This window comes from Mesocricetus auratus, unplaced genomic scaffold (assembly GCF_017639785.1).
Source record: "Mesocricetus auratus isolate SY011 unplaced genomic scaffold, BCM_Maur_2.0 contig_9871_pilon_obj, whole genome shotgun sequence".
NCBI lineage: Eukaryota > Metazoa > Chordata > Mammalia > Rodentia > Cricetidae > Mesocricetus > Mesocricetus auratus.
The window spans coordinates 23,402-40,571 of NW_024431135.1; the positions used below are offsets into that span (position 1 = coordinate 23,402).

At 47.4% G+C, this 17,170-nt stretch overlaps 1 protein-coding gene, 1 non-coding gene and 1 pseudogene across 4 annotated transcripts; 1 reads left to right on the top strand and 2 right to left on the bottom strand.

Moving 5' to 3' along the window:
• Window positions 1-1,965: 1,965 nt before the first annotated feature.
• LOC121138158 lies at window positions 1,966-2,533 on the bottom strand (annotated as a pseudogene).
• Window positions 2,534-5,741: 3,208 nt separating this feature from the next.
• LOC121138160 lies at window positions 5,742-5,872 on the top strand. Its single transcript, XR_005875341.1, has one exon. It is a non-coding gene; the product is annotated as a small nucleolar RNA SNORA70 (small nucleolar RNA).
• A 2,161-nt stretch (window positions 5,873-8,033) lies between these two features.
• LOC121138159 (X-linked lymphocyte-regulated protein 5C-like) lies at window positions 8,034-16,574 on the bottom strand. Of its 3 annotated transcripts, XM_040740959.1 has the most exons (9): window positions 16,323-16,574; window positions 15,704-15,773; window positions 14,784-14,818; window positions 13,511-13,628; window positions 12,669-12,768; window positions 11,381-11,434; window positions 11,136-11,234; window positions 8,550-8,654; window positions 8,034-8,454 (listed from the first exon to the last, which is right to left on the bottom strand). In XM_040740959.1, exons 1-9 carry the CDS (start codon window positions 16,426-16,428, stop codon window positions 8,380-8,382), a joined length of 762 nt encoding a protein of 253 aa, XP_040596893.1. In that variant the 5' UTR covers window positions 16,429-16,574; the 3' UTR covers window positions 8,034-8,379. The 3 variants fall into 3 exon arrangements, with proteins under 3 accessions (XP_040596893.1, XP_040596894.1, XP_040596895.1); XM_040740960.1 differs by lacking the exon at window positions 11,381-11,434 and having other exon boundaries at window positions 16,323-16,570; XM_040740961.1 differs by lacking the exons at window positions 11,136-11,234; window positions 11,381-11,434 and having other exon boundaries at window positions 16,323-16,569.
• Between the last annotated feature and the right edge of the window lie 596 nt (window positions 16,575-17,170).

Here is a 17,170-nt window from a genome sequence, read left to right on the forward strand (position 1 = left end):
CAAAGACTGCCACCAAGGTCTATTTCCTTATTTGACCATCCATTTCCTCCTCCTGAAGCTAACTACCAAGGTCCAGTTATCAGAAGCTCACTTTGACTCACCTAATTAACATGCCCAATTAAAATTAACACCTCACCCTAACACGAGGTTTCCCCCTTTACCTTTATAATCCACCATTTCTTCTGCGCTACATCGGTCTCCCTCTGTCCAGAGGCTGTTCTTTTTCCGTCTGGAAGAAACACCCCTTCCCCTTCTCCCTTGTCCCTATCTCCTTTACCACTGCATCCTAGCCCATTCTAGCACAGGCCTCCCGTTCTCCTCCTCTTAGCAATTACACCTGTAGGGTCATCTGCTGCTGTTCTTCTACCCGAGTCAGAAAGCAGCCACTTTAACTTTTCTTCTGAGACTAATAAGGGATCGCTCTGTGAAAATAAGTGTTTGGGGGGGCTTATGCCTAATCCAGGGTATGGGGGTCTCCTTCAACAGTACCATGTCTCACCTATGTCCCTGCCACGCCTGCCACCCCTGCCTCTCTTTTGCTGAAACTTCTGTATGCTCCTAGGCTCTCTGCAGTGACTTATAGCACAGTAGTTCCAGAGAGGATGGCCACCTCCACCATCCTTCTTGGTCCTCTAAGCTCATACCGTCTACCTTCCCTCCTGAACCACCGCATAAAGCCCTACCACTTCAGTCTCTGGCACAATGGACTCCTCAGAAGCTAAGCCTGATGCCAAGAGAGGTTTTCTGTCTGTTTCTTGGCTTGATCTCTGTCTTAGGTTTTATTGCTTCAAAGAGACCCAGCAACTCCTATAAAGGAAATCACTTAATTGGAACTGGTTTACCATTTCAGAGGTTTGGCTCATTATGATCATGGCAGGGAGCATGGCAACTTGCAGGCAGACGTGGTGCTGGAGGAGCAGCTGACAGTTCTACCTCTGGATCTGCACGTAGCAGGAAAAGAGACAGACACCGGTCCTGGCTTGAGCTTTTGAAACACCAACGCCCATAGTCAGAGACACACTTTTTCCAACAAGGCCACACCTATTACATGCCACTCTCCAGGCGTTCAAATATATGAGCCTATGGTGGCCAATCTTGTCCAAACCACCACAATCTGCATCCATGGCTAACTTCATATTCAAAGTTGTAATCTGAAGAGAACAGTCTAGATAAAGTTTCTGCCTCCAAATGATAGTGATGAACAGTGTGATATTCCATCACAATATGAAGAAAGTGCTTCCAAAGCACAACAGACTTGCCCTCGCCAACACTAATGATGGAGGATGATGAAATGGCAACTAAAATATTCCAAGGGGAAATGGACAGTGACGTAGACCGATGTGGTCTTAACAGTATTTCTTTCTCCCGAGACGGCAGACAAGTCACTTAGCACATCTTATCTCTACGCAATTCAGGATCAATCATTGTCTGTTAAATTGGGTTGAGTTTTTTTTTTGACAATTCCTGACATGTTCTGATTACTCTGATCCAACCTGCTTTTATCTCCCTGTGAATCCCGTAAGCTCCAAAGCGCCCTGCAAATTCGATTCCCACTTTCATGACCTTTTGTGCTCTGACCCACTGAGTTTTCCTTTCTCACATGTGTGTATTGTGTATTTAATGCATGGATGCCTGATATGCATGCAGTGGCTAAAGCAGGACCTCGCTTGGCATCTCTATAGCTTTGCCATTTATTACCTTGAAAGGTCGTTCAAATGAACCAAAAGCCAGATGTTTCGTCTAGGCTGCCTGGTCACTGTCCTATTGGGATTTACCCTGTCTCCCACTCTAGAGTTACAGGCACATGCGGCCATGTCTGTATTTCTACAAAGGTTCTGGGGCTTTGAACTCAGGGCCTCATACTCACAGAGCAAGTGTTCTTTTTTTGTTGTTGTTGTTTTTACTTATTATTTTAATGATCCACCTGAGGCCACACGACGGCCCTATGTACAGACATGAGGAGCTTTATTTCTTGGTCTCTTCCTCCTTGGGCAGGCAGTCTTGATGATCTTCTCCTTCTTGGCCTGGAGCGCTCTCCTGTGCTTCGTGCTTCCCTTGGTCTTAGACTGCAAGCCTCAGCCTGGTCAGCCAGGAGCTTCTTGCGGGCCTTGTCTGCCTTCAGCTTGTGGATGTGCTCCATGAGAATCACTTGTTTTAAACATTCACTGACCTTCAGGTATAGGCTGTGGTACATATGGCAGTCAATCTTCTTGGATTCACGGTATCTCCTGAGAAGTCGACGCAGGATCCCGCATCCTTCGCATCCAGGAGCACCTTCTCGGGCATTCTGGCATTGGTATGCCCTTCCACTTGCCTATGCCCATATGCCTGCCCTTCCTGCGAGGCAAGAGTGTTTTCCGGCACCGGGCCGGAATGGACAGTCACGGAGAGCGAATGATCAGCCCATCTTTTAATCAGCTTTCGTATCTGCTGACAGGGGAGTTGGCGGTGGCGTGGTCTCATTGGGGTCCGCCAGACCTTCTTTACCACAGCGGAGGATGCTAGAGAGCAGCCTCTGCTGTAGCTAGCCCATCTCATGGCTGCGGACGCAGTTGCGAAAGGCCAGAGCAAGTGGTCTTAACTACTGAGATATTACACCAAAGCCACGACTGAGTTTATCCAGCCCCATCCATTGGACCACAGGTTCAGAACTGTCCATTGGAGCCTGCTGGGCTAGCCAACACCAATGTAACTGAAGACAATGACTCTGCTTATTTTATGAATACTCCACAAGTGTTTGTGTTCCTGCCATGAACAGACTGCCTTTTGTTTGCTCTTTCAGGATAATACACTCAATGAGGATGATATATATATATATATATAGTACCATCAGAGAATTACATAGACAACTATTCCGTGGCTCTCTGCTTTGTCCCACCCAGGATATCAGTGCACAAGAATAGTGAACCCGATCCAGGAAATTCATACATTATCTTCAATACAAGATGGAGTTTTTCCTATCACATTGAACACAGCTGTCTATAACAGGAGCAACTCCTTGAGACATTTATATCCAAACAGCCAGAACATTCATTGGGTGTAAACACATTTTATTCTGCTTAATCAAACCCAACTATAATTTGGCACCTACATAAAAAGACAAATTCATCCACCACTCAGAAACACAGTTGAATTTAGTTAACCTATGAGGATATATTATCAAAAGAAACATATTGCATAGTAAAATCAAGCAGAGTACAGAAGAATGCCTTTAATCACCATCTCATTTTTGTACTTCTCATTTAAAATCTGATTAATACAATTTATGAGCAGTCATGCACCATCTAAGGCGATCCTGCCTTTGAGGATGAAATGAATAGTAGAAATTAAGATCCCCCTTTCCATTTTGGCAATACTTTTCAAGGTCTGCCTGAGGACACAGGGCTGGGTTTTCCTAGCTGCTTCTTCATTTTGCCTCCAACAATACGCTGTTTCCACCTAGGTTTGTGTGGCCATGAGCACAAGCTCATCCTGACATAGGAAGGGAAGAACTCACCACCCCCATGAACAGGGACCTCTAAGTCAAGGGAAAGGAGCCTGAAGGATGGGGAGAGATGGGAAGGAAAGAGAAGGTACAAACAAGTATTCAAGTGTGAGTGTGGGAATGATCACAAGTTTTCACAGTGAAATCTATTAATTGGTATATTTTATATAATTAGTTTTGAAAGAGGTCAAAACAAAGGAAAGGAATGAGAAAAGAAAGATAAAGGAAAAAAACCTCATCTATAATTAACTCTGGTTGGAAACAAAATATACAGTACAGTCAGGAATGTAATTCAGTGGTACAACGGTTGCCTAGCTACTCTGACTGACACTCTGGGTTGATTCCTCAGCACTGCAGGAATAGGGAGAAACACAAGTGCATAACAGTTCCAAAATGCCTGAATAAGTCAGATTTTAAAATGTCACTGGAAAGCCCCGAGAACAGAATAGACCAAACAGGAGAAGAGATGCCAGAGCTTGTGCACAAGTTCTTTGGAATACTACATGCAGACAGCAATAAAGGAAAACACACAAACATGGAAGGCAGTGACAGGATCTCTGGAATTCCAATAGGGTCAAGTGCCTGATCATGGGAAACCCAAAGGAGAGGTGCTAGCTGAGGATGGAAAACCTACCCAATGACAGGGTGACTGACGGCTGGAGATACAGGTTTGCAGTAGAGTGATCCTCTAGAATGAGCAAAACTGTGGGTACGGAAGAAAAAACTGGCACATTGATGTAATAGCAGACAATATCTAAAATCTTGGCCACTACATGCTTAAGAGGGAACCCCCATAAGTCAGGATTCTTCTAGGTGAATAGAATCAAAAGAAAATGTACACATGCACACACACACACACACACACACACAAGTACATGCATTGGGTGGAATTTATTGGATGCCTTACCCAGTTGGTGGTCCATGCTTGAGAACCTCGCATAAGTCAGGATTCTCTGGGTGAATAGAATCAAAAGAAAAATGAACATGTGTACAAACACACACACACACACACACACACACACACACCACATCTCCCCCACAACAATTTGGGGTGGGTGGAATTCATTGGATGCCTTACCCAGTTGGGTAAGTGGTTCAAAATGACTTTCTGCATGCTGGAGAGTGGGATAATTCATATTAGCTAAACTGACAAGCTGGAAGCCTCTGCTCAAGGAGGATAAGTAATGCAGCCCCAATCCAGGCCTGGAAGCTCCCTGGTGTGCATCTGCTGGGCATCTCCAGTGGACGTCTCTGGATTCTGTTGGCCATGAGTGATGATGACAGTGCTACACACACTGCTTCAGGAAGGATGGGACTAGGCTTCCCAGTCAGGCTTTCTCTTCCTTTTCTTTAATTCTGCCTGGGCTCCCAGACTACTTTATGGAGAATCCACACCCAGGGAGGGACATTCCCCTCTTACTCTCCTGTAAATCAGTCCTCTCTGAAAATGATGCTGGAACAGGCACACCAGAAGTGAACTTCCCTAATCTTACCATAGGCATCTCTCAATCCAGCCAAGTTGACAACCCAGACTAACCAAGACACATGTCCTTCTAGTTAGAGGAGACATCTACAAGCTCAATGAAGTATCCCGGGTGACCATCAGCACATGACAGCATGAAGATTAATGCTATGTCATATCCATTCACTCAAGAGACAAGAAAAGGAAAGCCTGTTCTCCACAGGCAAATGAATGAAATAGGACATTACACCATGTAAGAGAAATATGCCAAGTCGAACATGTTCTCTTTCATGTAATACATGGAAAACAAAAACAAAATCAAAGAAACAACAACAACAACAGCAAAAAATCCTGAAAATGAAAACCATGGGCCAGAAAGTAGGACCATTTTACACTGTGAAGAGATCTGTGAGATGTAACATCTCAGAGTAGGGGAGAAGGTGTAAGCGTGGTGAGACTGTACATCATCTGTGCACATATGTACAACAGAGGAAATGGTACCATGAATGTCGCCCATTTGTAACACTAATGTTAGTGACTATAAAACTAAAGATGGGCAAAGGCAACGGCTCAGTAGGTAAAGTGTTTGCCGTGCAAACATGAGGACCTGAGTTCAGATCACTAGCACCTATGGAAAACCTTGGCACAGCAATATTCTTAAACCCCAGGGCTAGCAAGTCTGGGGTGGAGGACAGACAAATGGATCCATCCCCAAAGCTCTCCGGCCACTCAGCCTGACCAAATCAGTGAGTCCCATGTTCACTGAGGGGCTGTGTCTTAAAAGATAAGGTAAATCTGCAGCCATTAAGATGATCAGGTAGTTCCCTTTCCTCACGGGGTCCTGGTGTGCAATGGTTGCTAGCTCCTTTGGAGTGTATTTACCCTCTGGCCTCTATGGGCTACCCTAAGGGACCTTGGAGACAATTTGCTGATGGCTTTTGAAGTCTCTGATCTGAATGTTGCCCCCAGTCTAGGCTCCAGACAGGTATTCGTGGTGCCTTAGGAAAGTCTCGGGTCACCATGGCCAGGGTTCTCATTGTCTAGGCCATCACATCCACCTGACTCACGATTCAGAATAAGGAACATCTGATGGGAGGCCCTATGTAAAACCAAGTTCAAGCTCTCTGGCTGCCAGAGGGCAGGTGATGTTATTGGGTCCCTCCTTCCCACCTTCTTGCCCTGTTCCTCCTCACTGAGTTCTTTTTCACTTCCCTCTCCCTCCCCCCCTCTCTCTGTCTCTGTCTCTGTCTCTCTGTCTCTCCCTCCCTCTCTGCCTCTGTCTGTCTCTCTCTCTCTCTCTCTCTCTCTCTCTCTCTCTCTCTCTCTCTCTCTCATCTTTCTCTATATGTACATCTCAAAGTGATGGGGGTTCACTAAGTTGAATACAGGTAGATCTGAACACATGGTTGTTGAAAAGAGGCTCTTCCCTGATGACTGTGGGGTCAAATGTATCACCAATCTTGGCCCCCGGGACACTGGCGGGCATTGTGCTGCTGAGGTGTTCTACTGTGGTGCTCTCATCTACCCTAGTAAATCATGTTCAGTAATAAATCTCACATCCTGTCTGGAAAAGAACGGGGTGAGAGAAGATACCCAGTATCAACCCTTGTCCTACACATACACACACGCACACACACATACAAACACACACGCACACTCACAGGCACACACACACGCAGAGTGTAATATTTTTGTAAAATCCATCAGGCTGATACCACTTCCAAGGACAATTATAAAGAAATCACCAGGAAAACGGGGGACAAAGCATGGTAGCAGGGCCACATGAAAGGGAAGCACAGGGAAATGTGATCATCATTTTTCTCTTCACTGCCAGAAGGGTCTTGTTTTCCACAATAGGCGCTTTCCTGCAATCTGCACAAAGAACAAGTTTATCTCACAAACTCCAGGTAAAAGGTGAAACAATTTTAAGTATGCTGATCAGGGCTGGAAAGATGACTCATCCCTCGAGAGCTCCTGCTCTTGTTCCAGAAGACGCCAGTTCAGCTAGCCACCACCCACCTTGGGTAGCTCACAACCAGCTGTAACTCAAGCCCCACTCTGTGTGTGCATCTATGTACGTGTGTCTGTGTGCATGCTCACGTGGGACAGAGTGTAAAGTGAATAAAAAAAACCAAGTGACAGATGTTGGGGTTCAAGCTTCAAGCTGAGACTCAGAAAAGCAAAGCAGCCGGTCAATAGATCTTACTCTACTTCAGGCCAAAAGGGCTGTCCTGTCCTCAGCTTGGCTGGAGAGTAAAACTCTCCTGAGACCCTTTGTTTCTTCCTTTTATACCTCGTACTGCGGGGATTAAAGATGTACAGTACCATTGCCTGGTTCTGTGGCTCCCGGATAGCTTTGCTTTCTGTACACTCAGGCAAGCTTTAATAAATCGTTAGTAATATATCACCACAACAGGGTGCACACATAAGTCAGCTACAGGCCTTGGGAGTCAGTTCTGATGTTGTGGGACCTGGAGATTGGAAATGAGCCCCTCTTCCAGCCTTCATGGGTACCAACACACCCTTGGAACATGCTCACAAAGACTCAACAAGTACACACCCATGAAAATAAAGGTCAGATAGTATCTGAACAGATTCTAAGGATTCATCAAAAAAAAATCCAGCACTTGAGAAAAGTAAAAGAATGACTCAAGAGTTAGACAAACACACGCATACAAGTAGAAGGACTTGATGAAAATTAAACTCTCAAGATAATTCGAGAAAATGCTCCTGGGAACAGCCATCGTTAAATTCTCAAACTGTAAACGCTGATGCTGATATTCATCGATAAATGTTGTCGGCCAAAGGAAAGAGCAGGTCCCTTTCAACCAGTGTTGAATACAGCCTGGAAACGAGTCTGAATGTCTTTGGGAAATGCCACAGCCTCACAGCAAGCTCAAACCCAGGACCTTACGATCTGTCTCTGCTGTGGGAATCGTGTTAACAATTTAGCACATCTTGAGCACAACAACATGAGTTGTGCTCAGTAAGTCTGAGTGAACATGTTGGGTTGGTTTTCTGTAACGGCCCATTTGCAGTGGCATCGGCCCTGTGACCTCATGAATAACGAAAACATGCACAGGTTAATGAATGCCATCGTTATTTATTTCTTCCTGAAATAAGTAAGGTAACATTCACTTTGGGGGAGAGACGGGAAACCAAAGAAGCCTATCGTAAAATCAAATGACAGTATTTTCTTCCAAATTTTTAAGTGCCACTGGTGGGGAGAATGTATCTCCTTTGCTGTCAGGGGATGGAGGATCCACACTTAACTGCTGCTACTCTAAGAACAGTCTGGAGTTCAGCCAATGGTTAACAGAGTCCCAGTCTTACTTCTAACAAACCAAGTAAAGAGAAAGGAGCTAGCTGCACTGACTACTACGAGCATCCTATTAGCAAGGCCCATGCTCCCTGTGCGTCCTCTTCCTGAGCCTCAGATGGTTTCTTCAGGGCAGTCAACGACCAGGGATTGAAGGTACGTTTCAACGACAGACACATCTTGCTCTTGCTGTTTGAAAATGGAGAGTTGGGGAATCATTATTTCATCTCTGCCCGTAGGAAGCCATTCCGCGAGGCACACAGCATGACAGACACATGGCTTACAGTTTCCATGATAACTCTTTCCTGAGCCTTGGAGATTTCTTTCTTCACTTCACTTCGTTCACCACCAACAAAAGCTTTGCGATGTTCATGCAAGTCCTTGGCTTTCTGAAACAAACCAACAAAAACAAACAAACAAAACTCTACTTGAGCCTGAAGACCTGGCTTGACACCTCACCCCGTTTAATTTTAAAAGGACCAACTCTGCATATCCAACGGACGTTTGTTCTGAGTTCAAAGTTAAGAAAGAACAGTGGTGACTTTGTGCAATCCTAAATGGCAACCCCACAAAAAGTTCCAGGGGCACATTTTAAGGCAGAATCATTGTGGGACAGAACAGTTAAGGCACTCATCTCAGAAAATGGGTAGAGGATCAGTTAAAAGGTCACAGGGAGCACACATGGAGAACGAGGCACAGGCCCCCGTTGGAGACAGGCCCTACCCCCCAACTCCCCACTCCCCCACCCCTGCCACCAAGGTATCTCAGAGGGAGGAGCCATTCCACATGTCCGTGGAATGTGATTTTCATAGAGGAAGACACAGTATGCAATCCCACAACCCAACCCTTCAATCTAAGAAAAGCTTCAGTGAGGATTCAAACCCCTATGATCCCTCAAAGAACCCAGCATTGGTGGATACAGAGGAGAAAGAAACTGTGTCGCCCTCTGTCCAAACATTGCAAAACGCCTGTCAGGTCTCTGCCCCATTCCCAGGGCCCAGAACATCTTAGGAACCGACAACATGCATACCAGCTGGAAATGAGTATGGAAGGGGAACGTGCTGAGCACTCTCGGCTGAAAAGGACACAAATGGTGAAGCCAAGCAGTAAAAACATAGGGTCTCCTTGGGGAAGGCAAGACACGGGAAGCGTTCTGGGCAAAGAACAGAAGCAGAGCATGAACAAGGAATGGGAGTCGCTTCATGGGAAGCTGGTGCACTGGGAGGAGGGAAGCAAGCAGCTGGTGAAGCCTCCAAGAGGGAGAGTGTGTGTGTGTGTGTGTGTGTGTGTAGAGGGGGGATGGGAGCGGCAGTTGCTCAGAGGACACAGGGAACAGAGAGAATTGAGAAGGAAGGCCACCGGGAAATCTGGAAGAGGGAAACTCCATGTTTGAGGACACCAGTCCCTCAGAGGCAGAGCCCAGGACTAGGAAAGGAGGGAAGCCTGGGATGGAGAGGCAGAGGGCGATCTAGAGAGTGGGAGAGGCAGAAGGGCACAGGGCAGAAGGGCAGGGATCATCTGGGAAGCCAGAGAGGTCCAGGCACAAGGCTCCTTCTGTGGTGCTGCTCACACTGAGCACTCAGTCGGAAGCAAGCCTTTCTGGTCGGTTCTTTCAACCAGCTCCCAAGCAGTATTTATCTGCATTCAAGCTGCATGTCCCCTTTTCTTAAGCTCTTCCTAAAGGACTGGATGTATGCAGAGGGCTCCCGGGGTCTTGAAAATTCAGTTTTACTTTTCTGTGTGCATGGCTGTGTGCAGGAGGGTGTGCATGGATGTGTGCTTGAGTGTGGAGACCAGAGGTCATTAAAATAACTCAAGGTCATGTCCTTCACGTGTACGTGTTGGCATACCTACATGTGTGCTAGGGTGTCCGTGTACCGTCCTGAACCGCTCACCACATTACTTTTTGAGGCAGTGTGTCTCACTAAACACAGAGTTTTCCAATTTGGCTGGAATGGTGGTCCCACAAGCCCCAGGGATCCTTTATGTCTCTAGCCTCACTTCTCTGGGGCCATAGGGGAATGGCGCCATGCCTGGACTACACATGGCTGCTAGGGATATTCGCTAGGGTACTATCTGGTGAACTCATGCTTGCTCAGCAAAAACAGACCTAGCTTCTCGCCGGCACCCTGAAAACACTTAGTTTACTATGACACACTGAGCACTTTAGTTAAGGCATCTGAATCAGATCTGAGGAGAGATATTTCATAATCTATTTTAATGAGCATCAAAAAGAATTCCCATTGAAGGGCTGCTTCAACTCCTGGGTATGTAGGTGTCACTTAGCACCAGGAGCTTCAGTAACAGTACAATTGCCAGATCCAAGCCCTCAATTCAAAGAGGGTTAATCCTCTACCAGCTTTTTCATTCCCTACATCAGCAGGGGAGCTGCTGAAATGCATGGCCACCAATAAATAATCAAGTACAATGCTAATGTCAGAAGTCTGCAAAAACACTGAACCTGAAAGAAAATTAAAAGTGCCCTTGTCCTTTTACTTATTTCGCTGGCCTGTCCAATCAAAACAAGTCAAAGAACACCAGAAGTATCCCAGACTTGGTGATTTCCATTGAAATCAGATAGAGGTCAATAACTCATCACTGCGATGCAGTGTGCTCCTTTCTAAGCAGATTTCCAGTCATCGGCTTCCGTGCTAGAACACTGTCCCCAACCCTGTCATCAGCTTCCCAAGCTAAACAAACCATAGCATTTCTCCTATGTGTGGGAAAATATTCCAAGGAGAGTGTGATCACAGTTTTCAAAACTAATTGCTTCTCCCACAAACTGAGAAAGGGCCAATCTGTCTTCTGCTTTTATAGACACATGGTGTGACATGAGGGTGTGTTCTGTCAACGAGTGCACTCTACCAGACCTTCAAAAATGCATTGCATAGATCTTTAGCGTTTTCAATCTTGGTTTCATGATCCTCTATAGCTTTCTGTAAGATCTTCATCTGTTGCTGAGCTATACGCTGAAATAGAGGAAATCAATGAAAAAATGTCAGTAAAAATGAACATCCAGCCCTGCTTACAGGAACTGATCCCTTGACGCTTTGTGTTGTGACACTCGTGATGAACAAGATTGAAGAAATGGCCTTCAATGCCAAAAGCAACGTACCATGGTCTGACCAGTCACAGATTGCGATAGTCTTGTCAGGCCTGTGCAAAAATCCTATGAAATAATTATTTTGAAATTGTCAATAAGACCCACCTAATAATCTGTGGCTCCTCACCTTACCAAAATTAAGTACAAAGAATTCCTTTGTTTACATAAAATATTTTTATTTATTTATTTGGTTTTACGAGACAGGGTTTCTCTGTATTGTTTTGGAGGCTGTCGGACCAGCCGGCCTCGAACTCACAAAGACCCGCCTGTCTCTGTCTCCCGAGTGCTGGGATTCAAGGCGTGTGCCACCACTGCCTGGCCATAACATATTTTTTAATATGATGAGGACACATTAGCTTCCAAGGAAGCCCTTCTTTCCAAAAAGGAAGAATAGAAAGAGGTTTGACCTAATCATCCTCACCAATCAGTCATTCCCCAGATTGAGACATTCCATCAACTACATTACCACCCAAATAAGAAGGGCCTCGAAGACAAATGGCAAACACACATCAGCTCACGAGGTCAAACATTCCATAGCAACATGTAAAAAATGAAACCACTCAATACACAAAATCTAGAAAGGTATGGATTCTTCACAGGTCTGCTTTGACTCCTAGGAAACTGAGGCAGGGAGGTTAATTATGCCCCCGGGCTTTCACAGGTGTCAGGACTGTGGCTGCATCCCCATCAGTGGCGTTCAGAGGACATGCTCCTGGCCGCCAGACTGAAAGCTGCCTCCATGTCCCCCCTGATCCCAGGCGCTGCTTCCCCACCTTTGGAAGGCAGGGCCTTTGGCAGTATGGTTCTGTCCTCCATCAGGATGAAAGATCCCTCAAAGACAGCGCTGCTCGGCGTCCACGAACGCCAAGCCTCCACCTGCTCCGGCACAGCCACACTGACTGCTCTCCCTCTGCCTCCCTGACCACTGTGTCAGAAGGCTACCCGGGACCCCACCCCACTTCCACCCCGTCTGTCCTGTACTGTTTTGCAGCTGCACTGTGTGGATCACAAAGGGCTCCCTCTGAGCATACAAGCCCATACCTTCTCCTGCACTCTTCAGGCAGTGTCCACTCAGCCTCACTCCTATGCTGGCTCCTAACCCATGAACACACCTCCCCTCACAGAAAAAGAAGCAAGCCAGAGAGGACGGCCAGCCCCTCCAGGCCACATCCACCACCCTCCTCGTCTCCCTCATGCTCCTGTCCTGTCCTGTCCTGTCCCTCGAGACCTGCTGCACTGAAGCCCTGCCACTTTGGGAAGGGGCACAGCGGATCTATTCCAAGCCAAGAGCAACACTCACGTTGAGGTGGTCTTCTTGCTCCCTTGCTCTCCCCACCTCGTCCAGCCACTTGTGATACAGGGACTCAAATATCTGTGAGTGCATGGAGTGAAGTTCCTGCCTGTAAAACACAGTATCAATTCCTGAGCTTTGTCACACCGCGTGAGGCCAAGGCAATAACACACACACTCATCCTTTTGAAACAAGAGCCAGGAGCAAAAGAGAAAGGGGATTTAAGCGACTCTTGAGAGGCAGGAGAAATGTGATCCCAACCCTGAAGAATTTTGCTTTAATTAGCTACCAGTGATGTCATTTCACGTGTCTTCCCTCTCAAACACCTAGGATGCTCTGATGCACACCATTCCCAAGATTGCATTTCTGACTTAAAACTAGACTCATCTTCGCTTCCCTAATGGAGTAACCTATAGATTCTGAGAGTCAAAGCCCATATTGTGAAGGCAACATACCCTTCATCCTATGTCACTTACAGACAAGAAGAACGCATAGGATCCTTTCCCCACACGGGCACAACAATTTACCAAAAGGAGCAGGGGTGGTATCTCCTAATAGGTACCGTTTTCTAGACCCTAGAAGACTGTCCTTCCCTACAGAAAGTTATCTGCCTTGCTACTTGATAGGGGAGAGATTGTTCTCTTGCCCACCTGGCAGCTAACACATCTCAGCTATGTAAAAGGGGGATGCTGCCAGCTATGAGCATGGCTAGCTCACAGAGACAATACATTGCTACATAGGTCCCATTAGCAATTCCACTCTGTGCAGGGTCACCATGGCAGGCAGGAGTGACTGTGCAAGGAAGAGGAAAAGTTGTACGGGTCTAATTTTACAGAGGGTCGGAACTCTACCTTGACTTCTGTTGGGTTCTGAAAATACTCTGCAGGTTTTTGTTCAGGCTTCGGAAAGAGGCATTTATGTCCTTTTCAAACTGCTTCCTCTTTGCCAGAAGGGACTGGATAATGCTACCTTATACGAGAAAGGAAATGGTATCACGTTAACCAATTATCCGGAGGAAGAGGCACGTTTTCATCCCTGACACATCTCCTACAGAGCAGTAAGAGTATCTATAGATCCTCTGTCCATTTTGCTCTTCGCTGTATTTTTTTTTAATTATAGACCAGGTCACGAGTAGCCCAGGCTGGTCTCAAACCTGAGAGGCAAGTGAGGGTGACCTCCAGTTCCCGATTCTCCTCCCTCCACTTCCTAAGTGCTAGGCATACAGGCATGGGGGCATCGTGCTTTGACGAGTGACCGCCACTGACAAACCATTTTCTGGATACCTGAGAGCCTAAGCAGCAGCTCCTCTGTATCAGGAAGCGCAATGCTGTCAGAAGTCAGACACCCTGGCTTGTATGAATTGACTCTATACGCTGCCTAAGAATTGACGATGCCTCTCTAGTAATGCTCTTTGAGGACCGCCTACACAAGTGAATAAAAGCTGCCTCAGCTTGGAGGGTGGAGTGTGGTTACACTGACTTGGTTACCGTTGAAGACAGAGAGCGAGCTCGTGTGGCATGCATGATGTTTGCATGCTATCACACACACACACACACTTTTGTTCCACGGCCACAGCGTGGCTGCCTTTGACATTCCCTGACAGGCTCAGAGATTCACATTTGGCCCTCAGGCTGTATTCCATGCCCTCTTTGGCAGGGCTTCCTGGAGGAGAGCGACTTCAGAAACCCAGAAAAATGACTTGATTCAGAATGTGAAAAACAGTTGTTGAAATGTGACATACCACTGGTGCAGTAAGATAAAAAGCAGAGATTTATGTGCTTGCCATCATCTCTAGTAACACTCTTCAGCAATCAATGCAGGAAGCAGGAAACACTCCCCACTGACTCAGTGAAAGCTACCCCAGCACCCTGTTCAGAGCAGCTAGCTAAGGTCAAGCTAGTGGTACCCACCACCGCCACCCCCACACCCTCACACCCCAGGAGGACAAATGGCAATATACCCTTCCACAAAAAACAAGAGCAAAAAGGAAAACGAAAACAAAACCCTCTGTGCCATGGAACTCTAACAGAGAGTCCTGTTGGCTGGTGCCCAGGTTCTCTCACCACGAGTAAGTTGTGGGCTCGGAGAGAGAGCTCTGGGATAGCAACATCTGCTCAAACACACCTTTGAAATCCTGTGTCCTCTTCTGAACAGGCTCCCTGTGGAAAACGCACACAAGAATACTTAAGTGGAGACAAACATCCAAAGTTTGCTTTGAAAGAAAGGTGAGGCATGTGGTTTTGCAGAGACTAGCACTTATGTGGGGGAAAGCCGGATGTTCCCCTCTTTGGGTCACTGTTTTTAATTCCTTCCTTCATGTATTCATGGTGAACCAACTGAGTTCGCTGCAGGTTCATACGGGCACATGGGCAAGGGCTGCTTGCTGGAGCATGGGTGATTCATAGTCACCTGTATCCCCAGGAAACCAACCTCAGGCTGGGTGTTGGATGACTGTGACAACTGCCTCCCCGGCATTCCCTGCCCAACTTCAGGCAGATAAAAGCTCCATGAAAAGTGTCTCCACTCCTCAGGCAGTGACTTCCTGTTATGTTGTGGCAGTATAGGGGTTTTGTACTAAATGCTTACCAGAATCCATTCACTGTACGGCAGCGATGGGGTTCATAAAGGCGTACTCACCCATGTGTCGTGCACTCCAGCCATCAGCCATATTCATTCTCATCCTTCCTCAGTGCCCTCCTGCTAGGCCTGCTCTATCACCCAGACAAGCCTCTCTTCAACTTCCATACCACGTGACCATATTCAACCTCCAGAGTCAGCGTCTGCTCCCCAAGCCTTTGCCCACCTCTCCCCAGTCTCCCTTCTGGGCTTGGGTTTTCTCCTTGTATGGACCTGCTTTATAATCTAGGATCCTCAGAGGGAAAACAGGTGACTGTAGTCTCTTAGGTGCTGGCTGCTTTCACTTAACACCAAACTCTCTGTTTGGATCCATCTTCCAGCCAAGGACATAATTTTCTTTGTATGCCTGCATAAAACCACACTGACACCACCTCCTGGGGCAGGTCAAATTTCCTTTAAGACATCACCTCGCCTCTTGCACATCTGATCCTGAGTAACAGCTGCCCACCTCACTGGTATCAACTGCTGGATTCTTTGCTGCATTGAGAAGAAAGGGAACACCTTTGTGAATGAACAATCACCCCACACGGGTGCCACGGGAAACAGCTCCACTCTGGGTTGGCTGAGCCCGTGCCTGTTGCAACAACAGTGTCAAAGTAGTCTTCCAGGAACCAATGCCCACCCTCCACCCCATCCCCCACCTCCCATCCCCCACCCCCTACCCCCCACTCAGGTGAAATTCAGCTCAGCCAGTGTCTGGGGATAGCAGGTACATGTATTTGTGCAAGACTTTCAAGGAAGTTCACCGTGACCCATGGACTTCTTCAGAGGCATGCTGGCCAGGACCAATGGCCCTGTGAGCCTTGTACTTCCGCCATGGGGTGAGAACATCAGTTGGGGACAGAAACCCAGAACATGCTTGAGAATCAGATCTCAGCACCTGAATCCCCCCCGCCACACCCTACCCCTGGAGCCCCATAGGATGACCTGGTTAGTACCAGGCCAGCCCTGTGCTCCACCTGTCAAGGAGTAGTAGAATATCCCCTTGGTTAGGCACAGCCACATATGCCCCATATCAGTTGTTACCGGGCATGATGGCATCTGGGTTCTGGGAGTCATCTGATGGGAGATTTGGATCAACCCTTGGGCGCTTGGCACTCCTCTCCATGTCTTTCTCTTCCTTGGTTGACATGGCTTGGGGCCTTGCTGGGCTGGGCTGGGCAGGACTCCTGAAATGTTGGCGTGCACAGTAAAGACACCGAGAAGAATTTCATGACAGCAATGGAAACATGGACCAGGGCTCCACAGGCTTTGGCCATGTGTCCTGGCACTTGCTGTGCTGGAGCAAAGAGGCGCAGGAGGGGGACACCGATATATATCACCACATCCAATCATATTCTGTCCCCCGTCCCTTTCCTTTTCTGGCAGGACGCAGAGCTCTCCGCAACCCCGTAGGCCTCAATCTCGGCCCTTTCTGCTGAATTCTTGTCCCCAGGATAGGCCAAGCTTGGGCTAGCCCCCAGACCCAGTGGCCCAATACTGGTGTCTAATCACAAACACCAACCCACTGATGGCCAATGCAGTCACCGGAGCCATGTCTGGGCACTTACTGCTTGAATCGTGCTGCACACTCAGGTGAAATCCCTACCCACTGTCAGAAGCAACTCAGGGACCCAGGCATCCTGGAAAGACCCAAGGAACACACACAGGAGGCAAATGCAGAGATTCCCCAATGTACTCGCACAAAGTGGCATGCCGTCTGTATGAGGGCATCGGGGTCTCTGTGCTCGCAGGGAGCGCTGTGGGCACCAGGAATGTTAAGCACACAGGCTTGACTCTTCAACAGAACAGATGAGTACATCTGTCTGCCAACTAGAAGGTTGGGAGTGGATGTTGTTTACGGCTTGGTGATCTGTGCTGTCTACAGGGCCAGG